This window comes from Abramis brama (genome assembly GCF_963993115.1).
Source record: "Abramis brama genome assembly, chromosome: 12".
NCBI classification, from domain to species: Eukaryota; Metazoa; Chordata; class Actinopteri; order Cypriniformes; family Leuciscidae; genus Abramis; species Abramis brama.
Genome location: NC_139974.1, coordinates 40,178,216 through 40,197,860, shown reverse-complemented (window position 1 = coordinate 40,197,860; position 19,645 = coordinate 40,178,216). Strand labels below are relative to the sequence as shown.

At 43.1% G+C, this 19,645-nt stretch overlaps 2 protein-coding genes and 1 long non-coding RNA gene across 5 annotated transcripts in view; all 3 read left to right on the top strand.

The window, feature by feature from the left end:
- Positions 1 to 4,247, top strand: part of LOC311093300 (uncharacterized protein) — a 31,011-nt gene extending 26,764 nt beyond the window's left edge. The window contains exons 1-3 of one of the 3 annotated variants that reach the window (XR_014608391.1): positions 3 to 133; positions 3,800 to 3,861; positions 4,089 to 4,150. The gene's annotated coding sequence lies outside the window, so the exon portion shown is untranslated. Of the gene's footprint in view, positions 1 to 2; positions 134 to 2,509; positions 2,557 to 3,799; positions 3,862 to 4,088 lie in introns of those variants that run through there. The other 2 variants (XR_014608390.1, XR_014608389.1) reach the window with 2 other exon arrangements.
- LOC311093326 overlaps positions 1 to 19,645 on the top strand; it is a 186,936-nt gene that overhangs the window by 142,172 nt on the left and 25,119 nt on the right. The gene's annotated exons all lie outside the window — the stretch shown is intronic.
- Positions 4,405 to 17,920, top strand: LOC311093317 (fucolectin-like). Its single transcript, XM_084130629.1, has 6 exons — positions 4,405 to 4,681; positions 16,115 to 16,251; positions 16,338 to 16,364; positions 16,962 to 17,226; positions 17,407 to 17,543; positions 17,630 to 17,920. The coding sequence occupies exons 1-6, from the start codon at positions 4,482 to 4,484 to the stop codon at positions 17,641 to 17,643; spliced, it is 780 nt and encodes a 259-aa protein (XP_083986755.1). The 5' UTR covers positions 4,405 to 4,481; the 3' UTR covers positions 17,644 to 17,920.

Here is a 19,645-nt window from a genome sequence, read left to right as displayed (position 1 = left end):
AAGCCAAGTTTACTGAAATCACATGACTTTGGCAGTTTTATAAATGCTCTGAATCACTGATTCCAAACCAAAGATTCGTAGGTTTGGAAGCTTCAAGAAGCAGTGATTCGACATCGCTCATCACTATCTACAGGTAACAAAAGTTTTTGGCTGCATCGCATGTTTTGATCTGCGCATCTGAGACATATTACAGTGTCGTTTGGCCATGCATTAGGGTTGCCACCTTCAATACAGAAAAATAAGGGACGCCTGCCGCGGGAGGGACGGGGGAGGGGGACGGGGGAGGGGGACGGGGGGGGGGGGTAAATCACAACTTAAAACATGTTTTCATAAAAATATCAAGATTGAACAAGGGGATTATAAAAAGATATCTGCTATTGAAATCAGTGTGAACAGATGCACTCAGTCTCTCTATATCACAACTCAAGTCATATCGTCATAGCTGAATACACAGCTATGACGATAACAAACATAGGACAAAAAAAAATTGACAGTGAGACCACAAAAAATAGGCATTAGGAGGAACTTGTGAGATGTGAACCATATTTTATTAACTTGTTAAATTAACAGATCCATAACTTATTAACTTTAAATTAAACAAATGCTTTCATACTAAATTAGTTAAGTTGTTTATTTGCTTCACATAGGCACTATATTTCTATTATTAAATATATCTCTCTTATTAAAATAATGCTTATGTGTCTGACTGTACACCTTAACCGTAATAAACAAATCGGTAACACTTTACAATAAGGTTCATTAGTTAACTACATTAATTAACATGAACTAATAATGAACTGCACTTATACAGCATTTGTTCATCTTTGTTAATGTTCATTTCCACATTTACTAATACTTTATTAAAATCTTGTTATATTAGTTAATGCACTGTGAACTAACATGAACAAACAATGAACAGCTTTATTTCTATTAACTAACAATCAACAAAGATTAATAAATACTGTAACAAATGTATTACTCATTGTTAGTTCATGTTAGTTAATACATTAACTAATGTTTAATAAATGAACCTTATTGTAAAGTGTTACCAACCAATCATACCATAACATGATTCATTTACATTTTTAAAGTCTGCGTGAACCGGAAGTTGCAAACGACTTTTCTCCAGTGTTGTGACGTATTTCCCAGTGAAATGGAATATTGAACAGAGGGCAGGGTTTTACTCTAGCGCTCCTCCTCTCCATCTCTGCTCACAGCAGACTAACGGTTTGAGAGGAGTGGTTAAGCATTTCCCAAACCAAGCCGTCAAACCTACGTCATCAGGGAAGGTCCTCCAATGCAGAAGGGAGGGGCATTTTCAGATTTTGATTAAAGATTACGAAGCCAAAACATTTTTTTGTGTGGATTGACTTGCATGGATGAATTGTTCAGCACAAAACGATCAATTTAGGCAAACAAAGTAAGTATGGTCAATTTTGATTTCATGTGGACTTTAACATTATTTCTTAACAAATAGGCAGCCTATGAAATCTAATGTAATCAATCAGAAAATTATTGAGGTGATTAAAAAACTGTCATTACACTATCTGCCTCAGGAGATGATTGAGGTATGAAGAACTGTGAGACGGTGCTTTGATTTCTGTGACCTCTGGCACTGCGGGAATGTTGCTCTCCCGAGGCATCTGACAAGCCACCGTGCGCAACAGAGAACACTCGCCGACAAATTGTGCAATTGGCTTGATATTCATTTCCGCTGACACTTTCCAGCCAAGTATTTGATTCCTCCCACTCTCGTCGGTACTTTTGCATCCGCTTTCGTTTCAGCGCTGGACGCGGGGGGGTATCTGGAGCAGCCTCCGCCATTCTTTCAAATCGACTCTCTGAGTGCCAAGAGACCCGCCCTCCTCTGACTCTGATTGGCCGTGACCCTGAAACAAACCAATCAATCCCACGATGGCAGCATCGAGTATTACCCAATCAGGGGCAGAATAGGACGAGTCTTTACAGAATGCCGGTGGGATGATTTGCATGAGAGATGCTGCATTGAAGACAACTCCGAAAATACGGGACAAACCCCGTCCCGTATTGATTCAAAACGGGACGCGCTATTTTATTCTCAAATACGGGACGATTACGTATTTTAAGGGACGGGTGGCAACCCTACCATGCATGCTCACAGACAAGTAAAATCATCTAATTTTGAAGACAAAACCTAAAGATAGAGCTGGAGTAGCGTTTGAGGCTAGTAGTGATCGAGCAGGAATGTGACGCAGGATCATTTCCATCTTCATGATTCTTTTGATAATTATGTTATTGTTAAATGTTAGATTGTTGAAATAAACGACAGTGATATTCTTAAGAAAGCTTTTATTTGATATAGCCTGTCTCTTTTTGGCGTGATATAATTCTGAAATTGAATTATATGAGTGGTCATACCGGTAATATTCATCATATGAATAATTGCTATTTATCGTTTATCCAATATAGCCTATTGTTTATAAACTATTATAAATTCAATGTATTTATTATATAATATTTATTATATTTTGTTTAAAAGCAGGTCTTCTTTGAGGTTGATACATTGATGAAATTCAGGTGAGTTGAATGTTTATGCACTTTCTATATAGCATGCAATGGAGGTTTTACTAATAAAACTAAACTTTTGTTTGGACAATTCAAGTCAGTGTGATAACACTTAACATTTAAATTGATCTTATGTCTGCTAGTAGATTTCATTACAATACTTTGGTTTCTTAAAACAAAACTGGTAACACTTTACTTGAAGGGGTGTGCATAAGACTGACATGACACGTCATGAATATGAAGGAAGGAGGTTTTATGCATGTTTATGACAGCTGTCATTAAGTGCCATTCGCTCAATTATGACATTTTTAATGCAAATATGACATTGTTTGAGATGTCTTTGTCATGACAACTTGACATTACCAAGACAACATAAATTGTAAACTGTCATGTTGATGGTTTTGACATTGGCTGTCATGAGGCATTATAACTGCGTCATGAATATTTTTCTTGACCTCAACTACAGTGGTACAAATTGAATTTGTCATTAAACTGTTATAATGCCTCATGACAGCCAATGTCAAAACCATCCACCTGATGGTTTAATGTAATGTTAACCCATAAAGCTCAGTGGTTTCTTAAGTTTGATAATTAATCTGCTATGTCATGTTTATGACAGGTTGTGTTGTATTAGTAATGTCAAGTTGTCATGACAAAGACACTGACAGGTTATGATGTATTGGTTTATGTCAAGGTGTCATAACAAAGACATCTCACACAATGTCATATTTGCATTAAAAATGTCATAATTGAGCGAATGACACTTATTGACAGTTGTCATAAACATGCAATAAACCCTCCTTCATATTCATGACATGTGTTATGTCATTATTATGAAGGTGTCATGTCAGTCTTATGCACACCCCTTCAAGTAAAGTGTTACCACAAAGGTAATCTAAGGAATCTGAAATTGGGATAATTATTTGATAATTATATTACACAAACAAACAAACAATCAGAAGAAGAACAGTAGATACAAAAAAAAGCAAGTAATATATCTTTCCTCATATTAATTATAGTTAATTATAATTATTTATAATAAAGAATATTTGAAGTATAGCAAACAAATATTAGTATGGTGTGTAAGTTATAAGCTATTCATATTTTGCTGCTATTTTGGCTGCCATGTCATCCTCTCTGAGCATATACCATTTTATCATTACAATAACAATATATATGTTTCTTTGTTTAAATGAGGATTGAAAATGATTCCTTCATATGCTGATATGAGATGTGTTGTTATGTCTTATAACAGGATGGCCATACGTGTGGTTTTGTTTCTAACACTTACTGGACTGTATGTCGCTGATTCCACAGGTATATGTTTAGAATAATAAAAATGCCTGGATTTAAAAATCATCAAAAAATGTAACCGTTGTGTATACTATCATTACATATTAATCAGATTAATTTATTAAAATTCTAGGCTGAAATATGGTAATTGAAAATCTATGGTTTATTTATTTATGAAGACTCTTTACTTGTGATAGAATTTGTTTTTGTATCTAATAATGTCTGTATAACTGTTATTATTTTATTAACAGTAGTGGACACACCATCGTGCCCTTGTGTTTCAACTTCAAGTGAGTATTCTTCATTAATTTGAATGTTGTCAGTAACACACAGGCCTATGTAATATTCTTACTGAACATTTGGTAACCAATAAGGGATAATGTACATCATCAAGACAGTTATCTCAAAATAACCCATGGCTACATGACTACTAGCCACAAAAAAATAATTTTGGACACAAAATATTGAGTTTAAATATTTTATTAGCTCACTAGTAATAAATGCAAATCTTCCATGAAATAAAAAGAAAAGAAAAGCTATTGTTTATTATTTTATGTTGAACAGGGAATCTTGCTCTTGGAGCCACAGCTGTCCAGTCTTACACAATCCATGGAGGAGAAGCTCAAAGGGCTGTCGATGGCAACATGGATTCATATTGGTATAATGCTGCATGCACTCATACTGATAAGGACTGGGACCCCTGGTGGAGAGTTGACCTGGGGCAAGTCTACAGGGTAACCAGGGTTAGCATCACTAATCGTGGAGATTGTTGTGCAGAGAGGATAAATGGAGCTCAGATCCGTATCGGCAACAGCCTGGAAAATAATGGCAACAATAATGAGCTGTAAGTATTGTCTCTCTCTTAATACTTACACAAATAGTTTAAATAAGATAAAGTTATTAAATAAAATAATATTACTTTGAATAAATAATTTTAATATAAAAACTTGCCTTTGACAGAAGTATGGGCTGGATGATTAACCGCAATTTCCATGTAATCGCACATAAATCGAGTTGGCTTATTGCGATTTTAAAAACGCAGCTTGTCAGTGATGATCGGTTCTGTAAACGCTGCTCCATCTGAAAGCACTGTGAGTTTGAGTCACTTATAACGGGCATTTGAAAGAACAACACACGTCAAACAGCTTTCCAAACATGAGACGCATTTATGAACCTCTTGACCAACAAAAAAACAATATTTAATAACATGCTTTTACTCGCTTCATAAACTCACTTCATAATGACAGTTGAGCTCCTCCTTCTGTGAGATGATGTGCTCCTTACACAGAATAAGGCAGTCGTGTGTTTATTAGTCATGTTTAATCAACCAAAGCGTTTCAATCTTCTGTTTATTCAGATACAGTGATGATGTCCGATAGGGAATGATGTGTGTTATCATACTTCTGCGGTAGGGCATATTTGGCGTGTGTGTGAGACGCCCTCTGGTGTTCGAGTGATATATGTTGTGTGTGTGTTAGACGCCCTCTGGTGTTCAGAGTGATATATGTCGTGTGTGTGTGTGAAACGCCCTCTGGTGTTCAGAGTGATATATGTTGTGTGTGTGAGATGCCCTCAGGTGTTCAGAGTGATATATGTCGTGTGTGTGAGACGCCCTCAGGTGTTCAGAGTGATATATGCTTTGTGTGTGAGATGCCCTCTGGTGTTCAGAGTGATATATGTCATGTGTGTGAGACGCCCTCAGGTGTTCAGAGTGATATATGTCGTGTGTGTGAGACGCCCTCAGGTGTTCAGAGTGATATATGTTGTGTGTGTGAGATGCCCTCTGGTGTTCAGAGTGATATATGCTTTGTGTGTGAGATGCCCTCTGGTGTTCAGAGTGATATATGTTGTGTGTGTGAGATGCCCTCTGGTGTTCAGAGTGATATATGCTTTGTGTGTGAGACGCCCTCTGGTGTTCAGAGTGATATATGTTGTGTGTGTGAGACGCCCTCTGGTGTTCAGAGTGATATATGTTGTGTGTGTGAGACGCCCTCTGGTGTTCAGAGTGATATATGCTTTGTGTGTGAGATGCCCTCTGGTGTTCAAAGTGATATATGTCGTGTGTGTGAGATGCCCTCAGGTGTTCAGAGTGATATATGTCGTGTGTGTGAGACGCCCTCTGGTGTTCAGAGTGATATATGTCGTGTGTGTGTGTGTGTGTGTGTGAGACGCCCTCTGGTGTTCAGAGTGATATATGTCGTGTGTGTGAGATGCCCTCAGGTGTTCAGAGTGATATATGTCATGTGTGTGAGACGCCCTCAGGTGTTCAGAGTGATATATGCTTTGTGTGTGAGATGCCCTCTGGTGTTCAGAGTGATATATGTTGTGTGTGTGAGATGCCCTCTGGTGTTCAGAGTGATATATGCTGTGTGTGTGACACGCCCTCTGGTGTTCAGAGTGATATATGCTGTGTGTGTGAGACGCCCTCTGGTGTTCAGAGTGATATATGCTTTGTGTGTGAGACGCCCTCTGGTGTTCAGAGTGATATATGCTGTGTGTGTGAGACGCCCTCAGGTGTTCAGAGTGATATATGTTGTGTGTGTGAGACGCCCTCTGGTGTTCAGAGTGATATATGCTGTGTGTGTGACACGCCCTCTGGTGTTCAGAGTGATATATGCTTTGTGTGTGAGACGCCCTCTGGTGTTCAGAGTGATATATGCTGTGTGTGTGAGACGCCCTCAGGTGTTCAGAGTGATATATGTTGTGTGTGTGAGATGCCCTCTGGTGTTCAGAGTGATATATGCTGTGTGTGTGACACGCCCTCTGGTGTTCAGAGTGATATATGTTGTGTGTGTGAGACGCCCTCTGGTGTTCAGAGTGATATATGCTTTGTGTGTGAGACGCCCTCTGGTGTTCAGAGTGATATATGCTGTGTGTGTGAGACGCCCTCAGGTGTTCAGAGTGATATATGTTGTGTGTGTGAGACGCCCTCTGGTGTTCAGAGTGATATATGCTGTGTGTGTGAGACGCCCTCTGGTGTTCAGAGTGATATATGTCGTGTGTGTGTGTGAAACGCCCTCTGGTGTTCAGAGTGATATATGTTGTGTGTGTGAGATGCCCTCAGGTGTTCAGAGTGATATATGCTGTGTGTGTGACACGCCCTCTGGTGTTCAGAGTGATATATGCTGTGTGTGTGAGACGCCCTCTGGTGTTCAGAGTGATATATGTTGTGTGTGTGTGTGTGTGTGTGTGAGATGCCCTCAGGTGTTCAGAGTGATATATGTCGTGTGTGTGAGACGCCCTCAGGTGTTCAGAGTGATATATGCTTTGTGTGTGAGATGCCCTCTGGTGTTCAGAGTGATATATGTCATGTGTGTGAGACGCCCTCAGGTGTTCAGAGTGATATATGTCGTGTGTGTGAGACGCCCTCAGGTGTTCAGAGTGATATATGCTTTGTGTGTGAGATGCCCTCTGGTGTTCAGAGTGATATATGTTGTGTGTGTGAGATGCCCTCTGGTGTTCAGAGTGATATATGCTGTGTGTGTGACACGCCCTCTGGTGTTCAGAGTGATATATGCTTTGTGTGTGAGACGCCCTCTGGTGTTCAGAGTGATATATGTAGTGTGTGTGACACGCCCTCTGGTGTTCAGAGTGATATATGCTTTGTGTGTGAGACTCCCTCTGGTGTTCAGAGTGATATATGTTGTGTGTGTGAGACGCCCTCTGGTGTTCAGAGTGATATATGTTGTGTGTGTGAGATGCCCTCTGGTGTTCAGAGTGATATATGCTGTGTGTGTGAGACGCCCTCTGGTGTTCAGAGTGATATATGCTTTGTGTGTGACACGCCCTCTGGTGTTCAGAGTGATATATGTTGTGTGTGTGAGATGCCCTCTGGTGTTCAGAGTGATATATGCTGTGTGTGTGACACGCCCTCTGGTGTTCAGAGTGATATATGCTTTGTGTGTGAGACGCCCTCTGGTGTTCAGAGTGATATATGCTTTGTGTGTGAGACGCCCTCTGGTGTTCAGAGTGATATATGTTGTGTGTGTGAGACGCCCTCTGGTGTTCAGAGTGATATATGCTTTGTGTGTGAGATGCCCTCTGGTGTTCAGAGTGATATATGTTGTGTGTGTGAGATGCCCTCTGGTGTTCAGAGTGATATATGCTGTGTGTGTGACATGCCCTCTGGTGTTCAGAGTGATATATGCTTTGTGTGTGAGACGCCCTCTGGTGTTCAGAGTGATATATGTTGTGTGTGTGTGAGACGCCCTCTGGTGTTCAGAGTGATATATGTTGTGTGTGTGAGACGCCCTCTGGTGTTCAGAGTGATATATGTTGTGTGTGTGTGAGACGCCCTCTGGTGTTCAGAGTGATATATGTTGTGTGTGTGAGACGCCCTCTGGTGTTCAGAGTGATATATGCTTTGTGTGTGAGACGCCCTCTGGTGTTCAAAGTGATATATGTCGTGTGTGTGAGACGCCCTCAGGTGTTCAGAGTGATATATGTCGTGTGTGTGAGACGCCCTCTGGTGTTCAGAGTGATATATGTCGTGTGTGTGTGTGTGTGAGACGCCCTCTGGTGTTCAGAGTGATATATGTCGTGTGTGTGAGATGCCCTCAGGTGTTCAGAGTGATATATGTCATGTGTGTGAGACGCCCTCAGGTGTTCAGAGTGATATATGCTTTGTGTGTGAGATGCCCTCTGGTGTTCAGAGTGATATATGTTGTGTGTGTGAGATGCCCTCTGGTGTTCAGAGTGATATATGCTGTGTGTGTGACACGCCCTCTGGTGTTCAGAGTGATATATGCTGTGTGTGTGAGACGCCCTCTGGTGTTCAGAGTGATATATGCTTTGTGTGTGAGACGCCCTCTGGTGTTCAGAGTGATATATGCTGTGTGTGTGAGACGCCCTCAGGTGTTCAGAGTGATATATGTTGTGTGTGTGAGACGCCCTCTGGTGTTCAGAGTGATATATGCTGTGTGTGTGACACGCCCTCTGGTGTTCAGAGTGATATATGCTTTGTGTGTGAGACGCCCTCTGGTGTTCAGAGTGATATATGCTGTGTGTGTGAGACGCCCTCAGGTGTTCAGAGTGATATATGTTGTGTGTGTGAGATGCCCTCTGGTGTTCAGAGTGATATATGCTGTGTGTGTGACACGCCCTCTGGTGTTCAGAGTGATATATGTTGTGTGTGTGAGACGCCCTCTGGTGTTCAGAGTGATATATGCTTTGTGTGTGAGACGCCCTCTGGTGTTCAGAGTGATATATGCTGTGTGTGTGAGACGCCCTCAGGTGTTCAGAGTGATATATGTTGTGTGTGTGAGACGCCCTCTGGTGTTCAGAGTGATATATGCTGTGTGTGTGAGACGCCCTCTGGTGTTCAGAGTGATATATGTCGTGTGTGTGTGTGAAACGCCCTCTGGTGTTCAGAGTGATATATGTTGTGTGTGTGAGATGCCCTCAGGTGTTCAGAGTGATATATGCTGTGTGTGTGACACGCCCTCTGGTGTTCAGAGTGATATATGCTGTGTGTGTGAGACGCCCTCTGGTGTTCAGAGTGATATATGTTGTGTGTGTGTGTGTGTGTGTGTGTGAGATGCCCTCAGGTGTTCAGAGTGATATATGTCGTGTGTGTGAGACGCCCTCAGGTGTTCAGAGTGATATATGCTTTGTGTGTGAGATGCCCTCTGGTGTTCAGAGTGATATATGTCATGTGTTTGAGACGCCCTCAGGTGTTCAGAGTGATATATGTCGTGTGTGTGAGACGCCCTCAGGTGTTCAGAGTGATATATGCTTTGTGTGTGAGATGCCCTCTGGTGTTCAGAGTGATATATGTTGTGTGTGTGAGATGCCCTCTGGTGTTCAGAGTGATATATGCTGTGTGTGTGACACACCCTCTGGTGTTCAGAGTGATATATGCTTTGTGTGTGAGACGCCCTCTGGTGTTCAGAGTGATATATGTAGTGTGTGTGAGACGCCCTCTGGTGTTCAGAGTGATATATGCTTTGTGTGTGAGACTCCCTCTGGTGTTCAGAGTAATATATGCTTTGTGTGTGAGACTCCCTCTGGTGTTCAGAGTGATATATGTTGTGTGTGTGAGATGCCCTCTGGTGTTCAGAGTGATATATGCTGTGTGTGTGAGACGCCCTCTGGTGTTCAGAGTGATATATGCTTTGTGTGTGAGACTCCCTCTGGTGTTCAGAGTGATATATGTTGTGTGTGTGAGATGCCCTCTGGTGTTCAGAGTGATATATGCTGTGTGTGTGAGACGCCCTCTGGTGTTCAGAGTGATATATGCTTTGGGTGTGAGACTCCCTCTGGTGTTCAGAGTGATATATGTTGTGTGTGTGAGACGCCCTCTGGTGTTCAGAGTGATATATGTTGTGTGTGTGAGATGCCCTCTGGTGTTCAGAGTGATATATGCTGTGTGTGTGAGACGCCCTCTGGTGTTCAGAGTGATATATGCTTTGTGTGTGAGACGCCCTCTGGTGTTCAGAGTGATATATGCTGTGTGTGTGACACGCCCTCTGGTGTTCAGAGTGATATATGCTGTGTGTGTGAGACGCCCTCTGGTGTTCAGAGTGATATATGCTTTGTGTGTGAGACGCCCTCTGGTGTTCAGAGTGATATATGTTGTGTGTGTGAGACGCCCTCTGGTGTTCAGAGTGATATATGCTTTGTGTGTGAGACGCCCTCTGGTGTTCAAAGTGATATATGTCGTGTGTGTGAGACGCCCTCAGGTGTTCAGAGTGATATATGTCGTGTGTGTGAGACGCCCTCTGGTGTTCAGAGTGATATATGTCGTGTGTGTGTGTGTGTGTGAGACGCCTTCTGGTGTTCAGAGTGATATATGTCGTGTGTGTGAGATGCCCTCAGGTGTTCAGAGTGATATATGTCATGTGTGTGAGACGCCCTCAGGTGTTCAGAGTGATATATGTAGTGTGTGTGAGACGCCCTCTGGTGTTCAGAGTGATATATGCTTTGTGTGTGAGATGCCCTCAGGTGTTCAGAGTGATATATGTCGTGTGTGTGAGACGCCCTCAGGTGTTCAGAGTGATATATGTCGTGTGTGTGAGACGCCCTCTGGTGTTCAGAGTGATATATGTTGTGTGTGTGAGATGCCCTCTGGTGTTCAGAGTGATATATGCTGTGTGTGTGACACGCCCTCTGGTGTTCAGAGTGATATATGCTGTGTGTGTGAGACGCCCTCTGGTGTTCAGAGTGATATATGCTTTGTGTGTGAGACGCCCTCTGGTGTTCAGAGTGATATATGTTGTGTGTGTGAGACGCCCTCTGGTGTTCAGAGTGATATATGCTTTGTGTGTGAGACGCCCTCTGGTGTTCAAAGTGATATATGTCGTGTGTGTGAGACGCCCTCAGGTGTTCAGAGTGATATATGTCGTGTGTGTGAGACACCCTCTGCTGTTCAGAGTGATATATGTCGTGTGTGTGTGTGTGTGTGTGTGAGACGCCTTCTGGTGTTCAGAGTGATATATGTCGTGTGTGTGAGATGCCCTCAGGTGTTCAGAGTGATATATGTCATGTGTGTGAGACGCCCTCAGGTGTTCAGAGTGATATATGTAGTGTGTGTGAGACGCCCTCTGGTGTTCAGAGTGATATATGCTTTGTGTGTGAGATGCCCTCAGGTGTTCAGAGTGATATATGTCGTGTGTGTGAGACGCCCTCAGGTGTTCAGAGTGATATATGTCGTGTGTGTGAGACGCCCTCTGGTGTTCAGAGTGATATGTCATGTGTGTGTGTGTGTGTGTGTGTGAGACGCCCTCTGGTGTTCAGAGTGATATATGTTGTGTGTGTGAGATGCCCTCAGGTGTTCAGAGTGATATATGCTGTGTGTGTGACACGCCCTCTGGTGTTCAGAGTGATATATGCTGTGTGTATATATGTCGTGTGTGTGAGACGCCCTCTGGTGTTCAGAGTGATATATGCTTTGTGTGTGAGACGCCCTCTGGTGTTCAGAGTGATATATGTTGTGTGTGTGAGATGCCCTCTGGTGTTCAGAGTGATATATGCTTTGTGTGTGAGACGCCCTCTGGTGTTCAAAGTGATATATGTCGTGTGTGTGAGACGCCCTCAGGTGTTCAGAGTGATATATGTCGTGTGTGTGAGACGCCCTCTGGTGTTCAGAGTGATATATGTCGTGTGTGTGTGTGTGTGTGAGACGCCTTCTGGTGTTCAGAGTGATATATGTCGTGTGTGTGAGATGCCCTCAGGTGTTCAGAGTGATATATGTCATGTGTGTGAGACGCCCTCAGGTGTTCAGAGTGATATATGTAGTGTGTGTGAGACGCCCTCTGGTGTTCAGAGTGATATATGCTTTGTGTGTGAGATGCCCTCAGGTGTTCAGAGTGATATATGTCGTGTGTGTGAGACGCCCTCAGGTGTTCAGAGTGATATATGTCGTGTGTGTGAGACGCCCTCTGGTGTTCAGAGTGATATATGTTGTGTGTGTGAGATGCCCTCTGGTGTTCAGAGTGATATATGCTGTGTGTGTGACACGCCCTCTGGTGTTCAGAGTGATATATGCTGTGTGTGTGAGACGCCCTCTGGTGTTCAGAGTGATATATGCTTTGTGTGTGAGACGCCCTCTGGTGTTCAGAGTGATATATGTTGTGTGTGTGAGACGCCCTCTGGTGTTCAGAGTGATATATGCTTTGTGTGTGAGACGCCCTCTGGTGTTCAAAGTGATATATGTCGTGTGTGTGAGACGCCCTCAGGTGTTCAGAGTGATATATGTCGTGTGTGTGAGACACCCTCTGCTGTTCAGAGTGATATATGTCGTGTGTGTGTGTGTGTGTGTGTGAGACGCCTTCTGGTGTTCAGAGTGATATATGTCGTGTGTGTGAGATGCCCTCAGGTGTTCAGAGTGATATATGTCATGTGTGTGAGACGCCCTCAGGTGTTCAGAGTGATATATGTAGTGTGTGTGAGACGCCCTCTGGTGTTCAGAGTGATATATGCTTTGTGTGTGAGATGCCCTCAGGTGTTCAGAGTGATATATGTCGTGTGTGTGAGACGCCCTCAGGTGTTCAGAGTGATATATGTCGTGTGTGTGAGACGCCCTCTGGTGTTCAGAGTGATATGTCATGTGTGTGTGTGTGTGTGTGTGTGAGACGCCCTCTGGTGTTCAGAGTGATATATGTTGTGTGTGTGAGATGCCCTCAGGTGTTCAGAGTGATATATGCTGTGTGTGTGACACGCCCTCTGGTGTTCAGAGTGATATATGCTGTGTGTATATATGTCGTGTGTGTGAGACGCCCTCTGGTGTTCAGAGTGATATATGCTTTGTGTGTGAGACGCCCTCTGGTGTTCAGAGTGATATATGTTGTGTGTGTGAGATGCCCTCTGGTGTTCAGAGTGATATATGCTGTGTGTGTGAGACGCCCTCTGGTGTTCAGAGTGATATATGTTGTGTGTGTGAGACGCCCTCTGCTGTTCAGAGTGATATATGCTTTGTGTGTGAGACGCCCTCGGGTTTTCAAAGTGATATGTCGTGTGTGTGAGACGCCCTCAGGTGTTCAGAGTGATATATGTCGTGTGTGTGAGACGCCCTCTGGTGTTCAGAGTGATATATGTCGTGTGTGTGTGTGTGTGTGTGAGACGCCCTCTGGTGTTCAGAGTGATGTATATCGTGTGTGTGAGATGCCCTCAGGTGTTCAGAGTGATATATGTCATGTGTGTGAGACGCCCTCAGGTGTTCAGAGTGATATATGTCGTGTGTGTGAGACGCCCTCAGGTGTTCAGAGTGATATATGCTTTGTGTGTGAGATGCCCTCAGGTGTTCAGAGTGATATATGTAGTGTGTGTGAGACGCCCTCTGGTGTTCAGAGTGATATATGCTTTGTGTGTGAGACGCCCTCTGGTGTTCAGAGTGATATATGTTGTGTGTGTGAGATGCCCTCTGGTGTTCAGAGTGATATATGCTGTGTGTGTGAGACGCCCTCTGGTGTTCAGAGTGATATATGTTGTGTGTGTGAGACGCCCTCTGGTGTTCAGAGTGATATATGCTTTGTGTGTGAGACGCCCTCTGGTGTTCAAAGTGATATATGTCGTGTGTGTGAGATGCCCTCAGGTGTTCAGAGTGATATATGTCGTGTGTGTGAGACGCCCTCTGGTGTTCAGAGTGATATATGTCGTGTGTGTGTGTGTGTGAGACGCCCTCTGGTGTTCAGAGTGATATATGTCGTGTGTGTGAGATGCCCTCAGGTGTTCAGAGTGATATATGTCGTGTGTGTGAGACGCCCTCAGGTGTTCAGAGTGATATATGTTGTGTGTGTGTGAGACGCCCTCAGGTGTTCAGAGTGATACATGCTTTGTGTGTGAGATGCCTTCAGGTGTTCAGAGTGATATATGTAGTGTGTGTGAGACGCCCTCTGGTGTTCAGAGTGATATATGTCGTGTGTGTGAGACGCCCTCAGGTGTTCAGAGTGATATATGCTGTGTGTGTGAGACGCCCTCAGGTGTTCAGAGTGATATATGCTGTGTGTGTGAGACGCCCTCTTGTGTTCAGAGTGATATATGTCATGTGTGTGAGACGCCTTCTGGTGTTCAGAGTGATATATGCTGTGTGTGTGAGACGCCCTCTTGTGTTCAGAGTGATATATGTCGTGTGTGTGAGACGCCCTCTGGTGTTCAGAGTGATATATGCTGTGTGTGTGAGACGCCCTCTTGTGTTCAGAGTGATACATGTCGTGTGTGTGAGACGCCCTCAGGTGTTCAGAGTGATATATGTCGTGTGTGTGAGACGCCCTCAGGTGTTCAGAGTGATATATGTCGTGTGTGTGAGACGCCCTCAGGTGTTCAGAGTGATATATGCTGTGTGTGTGAGACGCCCTCTGGTGTTCAGAGTGATATATGTTGTGTGTGTGTGAGACGCCCTCTGGTGTTCAGAGTGATATATGTCGTGTGTGTGAGACGCCCTCAGGTGTTCAGAGTGATATATGTCGTGTGTGTGAGACGCCCTCAGGTGTTCAGAGTGATATATGCTGTGTGTGTGAGACGCCCTCTGGTGTTCAGAATGATATATGTCGTGTGTGTGAGACGCCCTCAGGTGTTCAGAGTGATATATGCTGTGTGTGTGAGACGCCCTCTGGTGTTCAGAGTGATATATGTTGTGTGTGTGTGAGACGCCCTCTGGTGTTCAGAGTGATATATGTCGTGTGTGTGAGACGCCCTCAGGTGTTCAGAGTGATATATGCTGTGTGTGTGAGACGCCCTCAGGTGTTCAGAGTGATATATGCTGTGTGTGTGAGACGCCCTCAGGTGTTCAGAGTGATATATGCTGTGTGTGTGAGACGCCCTCTTGTGTTCAGAGTGATATATGTCGTGTGTGTGAGACACCCTCTGGTGTTCAGAGTGATATATGCTGTGTGTGTGAGATGCCCTCTTGTGTTCAGAGTGATATATGCTGTGTGTGTGAGACGCCCTCTTGTGTTCAGAGTGATACATGTCGTGTGTGTGAGACGCCCTCAGGTGTTCAGAGTGATTTATGCTGTGTGTGTGAGACGCCCTCAGGTGTTCAGAGTGATATATGTCGTGTGTGTGAGACGCCCTCAGGTGTTCAGAGTGATATATGTCGTGTGTGTGAGACGCCCTCAGGTGTTCAGAGTGATATATGTCGTGTGTGTGAGACGCCCTCAGGTGTTCAGAGTGATATATGTCGTGTGTGTGAGACGCCCTCAGGTGTTCAGAGTGATATATGTCGTGTGTGTGAGACGCCCTCAAGTGTTCAGAGTGATATATGCTGTGTGTGTGAGACGCCCTCAGGTGTTCAGAGTGATATATGCTGTGTGTGTGAGACGCCCTCTTGTGTTCAGAGTGATATATGTTGTGTGTGTGAGACGCCCTCTGGTGTTCAGAGTGATATATGCTGTGTGTGTGAGACGCCCTCTTGTGTTCAGAGTGATACATGTCGTGTGTGTGAGACGCCCTCAGGTGTTCAGAGTGATTTATGCTGTGTGTGTGAGATGCCCTCAGGTGTTCAGAGTGATATATGTCGTGTCTGTGAGACGCCCTCAGGTGTTCAGAGTGATATATGTTGTGTGTGTGAGACGCCCTCAGGTGTTCAGAGTGATATATGTCGTGTGTGTGAGACGCCCTCAGGTGTTCAGAGTGATATATGTCGTGTGTGTGAGACGCCCTCAGGTGTTCAGAGTGATATATGCTGTGTGTGTGAGACGCCCTCTGGTGTTCAGAGTGATATATGCTGTGTGTGTGAGACGCCCTCTGGTGTTCAGAGTGATATATGTCATGTGCAGCCCTAATATTTAACGTTTCATGCCGTTTTGATATGCTTCTCTATTTCTCTCTGTCTTCACAGGGCTGCAACTGTTGAGTCCATCCCGGCTGGAGAGACAAAAACATTTGCTTTTAAGCCTATTAAGGGGCGATATGTCAACATTGTTATACCTGGGCGCAAAGAATATCTCACTCTGTGTGAAGTCGAGGTGTTTGCAGGTGAGAGACCGTGAGAGAAGACTCTGTGATAGAATTTGTTTGTGTTTTTTTGTAAATTTGTAATTTGTTTCTTATTTTATTAACAGACACATCAACGTACACTTGTGTTCCAAGTGAGTGTTCTTCATTACTTTGAAAGTTGTCAGTAACACATAATATAACATAATATATTCTTACTGAATATATTCTTACATATAATATTCTTACTGAACATTTGATAACCAATAAGGGATAATGCACATCAACACAGTTTGTATCGCAAAGTAAACCCTGAAAGGGTGATCAGGACCCCGTCTTATTACGCGACTACTAGCCTACTGTACTCTTAATACAAAAAATACCTCAATGCAATCTTAACATTTGAACACAATTAATAACTATAACAGAGACTCAACTGGCACCAGTTGTGTTTGTATGAAACGAGAGAGAGCGGGTCCACAGTGTGATATAAGAAACATTAAAGAAAGGCCGGCTCCAGAAACCCGGATGAGCTGTGTGTTATCCAGCGTTACTGTTGATGACGTCATTATCTGGGAATATCAGACCTCGGAATGTCACGACTGACCAATCAGAATCAAGTATTCCAGAGAGCCGTGTAATAATCATTTGGATTACATAGTTTAGCTTTATTTTGCAGATTTTATTGGGATTATACTTTAGCACATTAAAGTAAAAAAAAAAAAGAAGTTGTTTATTATTTTGTCATACAGGGAATCTTGCTCTTGGAGCCACAGCTGTCCAGTCTACCACACATGGTACACATAAAGCTCAAAATGCTGTCGATGGCAACAGGAATGGGTCATGCACTCATACTCATGCGGACTGGGAGCCCTGGTGGAGAGTTGACTTGGGGGAAGAATACAAGGTAACCAGGGTTATCGTCACTAATCGTGGAGATGCTGCTCCAGAGAGGATAAATGGAGCTCAGATCCGTATCGGCAACAGCCTGGAAAATAATGGCAACAATAATGAGCTGTAAGTATTGTCTCTCTCTTAATACTTACACAAATAGTTTAAAAAAATTAAATAAGATAACATTACTTTGAATAAATCCTTTTAATATAAAAACTTGCCTTTGACAGAAGTATATTTAATATGCTTCATGCCGTTTTGATACACCCGTCTCTATTTCTCTGTTACTCTGTGTCTTCACAGGGCTGAAGCTGTTGTGTCCATCCCAGCTGGAGAGACAAAAACATTTCAGTTTAAGCCTATTAAGGGGCGATATGTCAACATTATTATACCTGGGCGCAATGAACATCTCCATCTGTGTGAAGTCGAGGTGTTTGCAGGTGAGCAATAAAAGTAGAGAGACATTTGTACCATTTATACTTTGTGTATGTTGCATTAATGATTTTTTCCCTGATTTCATTGCCAGATAAAGTGGATTGAGATGATGTTACGCCACAGTCCACTGATCCTACAAGCAAAATGCGAAACTTCTGTTTTCTGAGCAATACTAATATTGCACTTTTTTCCTTGTTTTCATTTTACCTGTATGCACCTTTTATCCTTAAGATAAATAAGTTTCAGTGCACATTCAGTAAAGGTTTGAAATGGTTTTAAATGCACCTGATTCTTAACCCCAGTTTGATCCAGGGGTTTGTGTATTTACTTATCTTTGTTTATCTCTCTGCTTTCTACATCAATAAATTACTACAGCATTGCATGTTGTAATAATAATTCATTACATTTATATAGCGCTTTTCTCTGCACTCAAAGCGCTTTACATGAAATGGAGAATTTCCTCAACCCAACCAATGTGCAGCTCCACCTGGATGATGCGACGGCAGCCATAGTGCGCCACCACACACTAGCTTACTGGTGGATGAAGCCAAGCTATATATATATATATATGGGGATGATTAGGAGGCCATGCTGGACAGAGGCCAAGAGGCAAATTTGGCCAGGACACCGGGGTTACACCCCTACTCTCTTTCGATAGACATCCTGGGATTTTTTGTGACCACAGAGAGTCAGGACCTCGGTTTAACGCCTCATCCGAAGGACAGTGCTCTTAGACAGTATAGTGTCCCCGTCACTTTACTGGGGCGTTAGGACCCACACAGACCACAGGGTAAGCGCCCCCTGCTGGCCTCACTAACACCTCTACCAGCAGCAACCTGGTTTTCTCAGGAGGTCTCCCATCCAGATACTAACCAGACTCAGCCCTGCTTAGCTTCAGTGGGACAACAGTCTTGAGAGGCATCCAGCTGCAGCCCCGCAGACTCACTTCTTGCTAGACACCAGTGGCTGGACACCAGTGGATGGACAGCAGACGTCATTTCCGTATTGTCATTCACTTTTCAAATTGACGTCATTTCCGTATTGTCATTCACTTTTCAAATTTGACGCGTTTGCATGAATTATTGATGTTATAATATTAAGTATATTATTGAGAATTGTTTTATGTAAAGAGATATGATAAAGATCATATTTCAATTTGCACACAGCTTTTATATTATATATTTTAAGTCATAAAAGTAAAATGACAATACGGAAAAGACGTGTGCAATTAAGCCTGCAAAGAATGCTGTCTAACAGAAAATAAATATGCTGTCTATCCATAGGTGAAAATATAAAATAAATATATGTCAATCCAGAGGTGAAAAAAGGAAATAAAATTGCTGTCCATCCAGCGGTGAAAACGGAAATTAGCGGCAAAACGGAAATGACAAAGAAAAAGGAAATGACGTAGGCTGTCTATCCACTGGTGTCCAGCCAGTGGTGTCTAGCCGGAGGTGAGTCTGCGGGGCTGCAGCTAGATGCTATTGACAGTCTTGGGCTACAGGGTGATATGGCTGCTAAAAATGTGGATATTTACAATGAGGAGGTATACCTACTGTTACATAGCTACCCATCTAGGGTTGAGGACCTGGTAACAAAGTAAAGAATTACATTTAAAAAAAAAGGAAAAAGAAAACCATGGAGAGAATGATGATTTTCAACCTTCTGTCCCAGAATGAACAACACAACCACCGATATTAATTTTTAATCACACTTAAAGATTAAAAAAAAATACAAAAAAGCACAAATAACCAAACCCGAAATATCAATATCAAAAAGAAAAATAATGAAAATAGAGGCAATATCTTCAGAGCCTGATCAAAATAACAAACAAAACAAAAAATGTATGTGGAAAAACCCATAAAGGAAAGGCCGTCTCTAAACAGAGGTTGGCCACTGAATAGCGGATGCCCTCGTCTTGGCGTATCAGTCCCAAGGCTGTCCTGTACCTCAAACAGTAGAGTGTTGGCGCTTGCAACGCCAAGTTCATGGGTTCGATTCCCAGGGAAAGCAAGAACTGATAAGAATGTAAATGTGTACCTTGAGTTGACACCGATAGCCTTGTGGTTAACGCGCCAACATATAACACCGCTGCACTGCGCTTCGG

Excerpts from the sequence above, each read along its gene's own strand:
- LOC311093317 (XM_084130629.1), top strand. The coding sequence starts at position 4,482 with ATGGATTCATATTGGTATAATGCTGCATGCACTCATACTGATAAGGAC. Across the intron at positions 16,365-16,961 it reads AACGTACACTTGTGTTCCAA|GGAATCTTGCTCTTGGAGCC; the intron begins GTGAGTGTTCTT and ends TTTGTCATACAG. Across the intron at positions 17,227-17,406 it reads AATGGCAACAATAATGAGCT|GGCTGAAGCTGTTGTGTCCA; the intron begins GTAAGTATTGTC and ends GTGTCTTCACAG.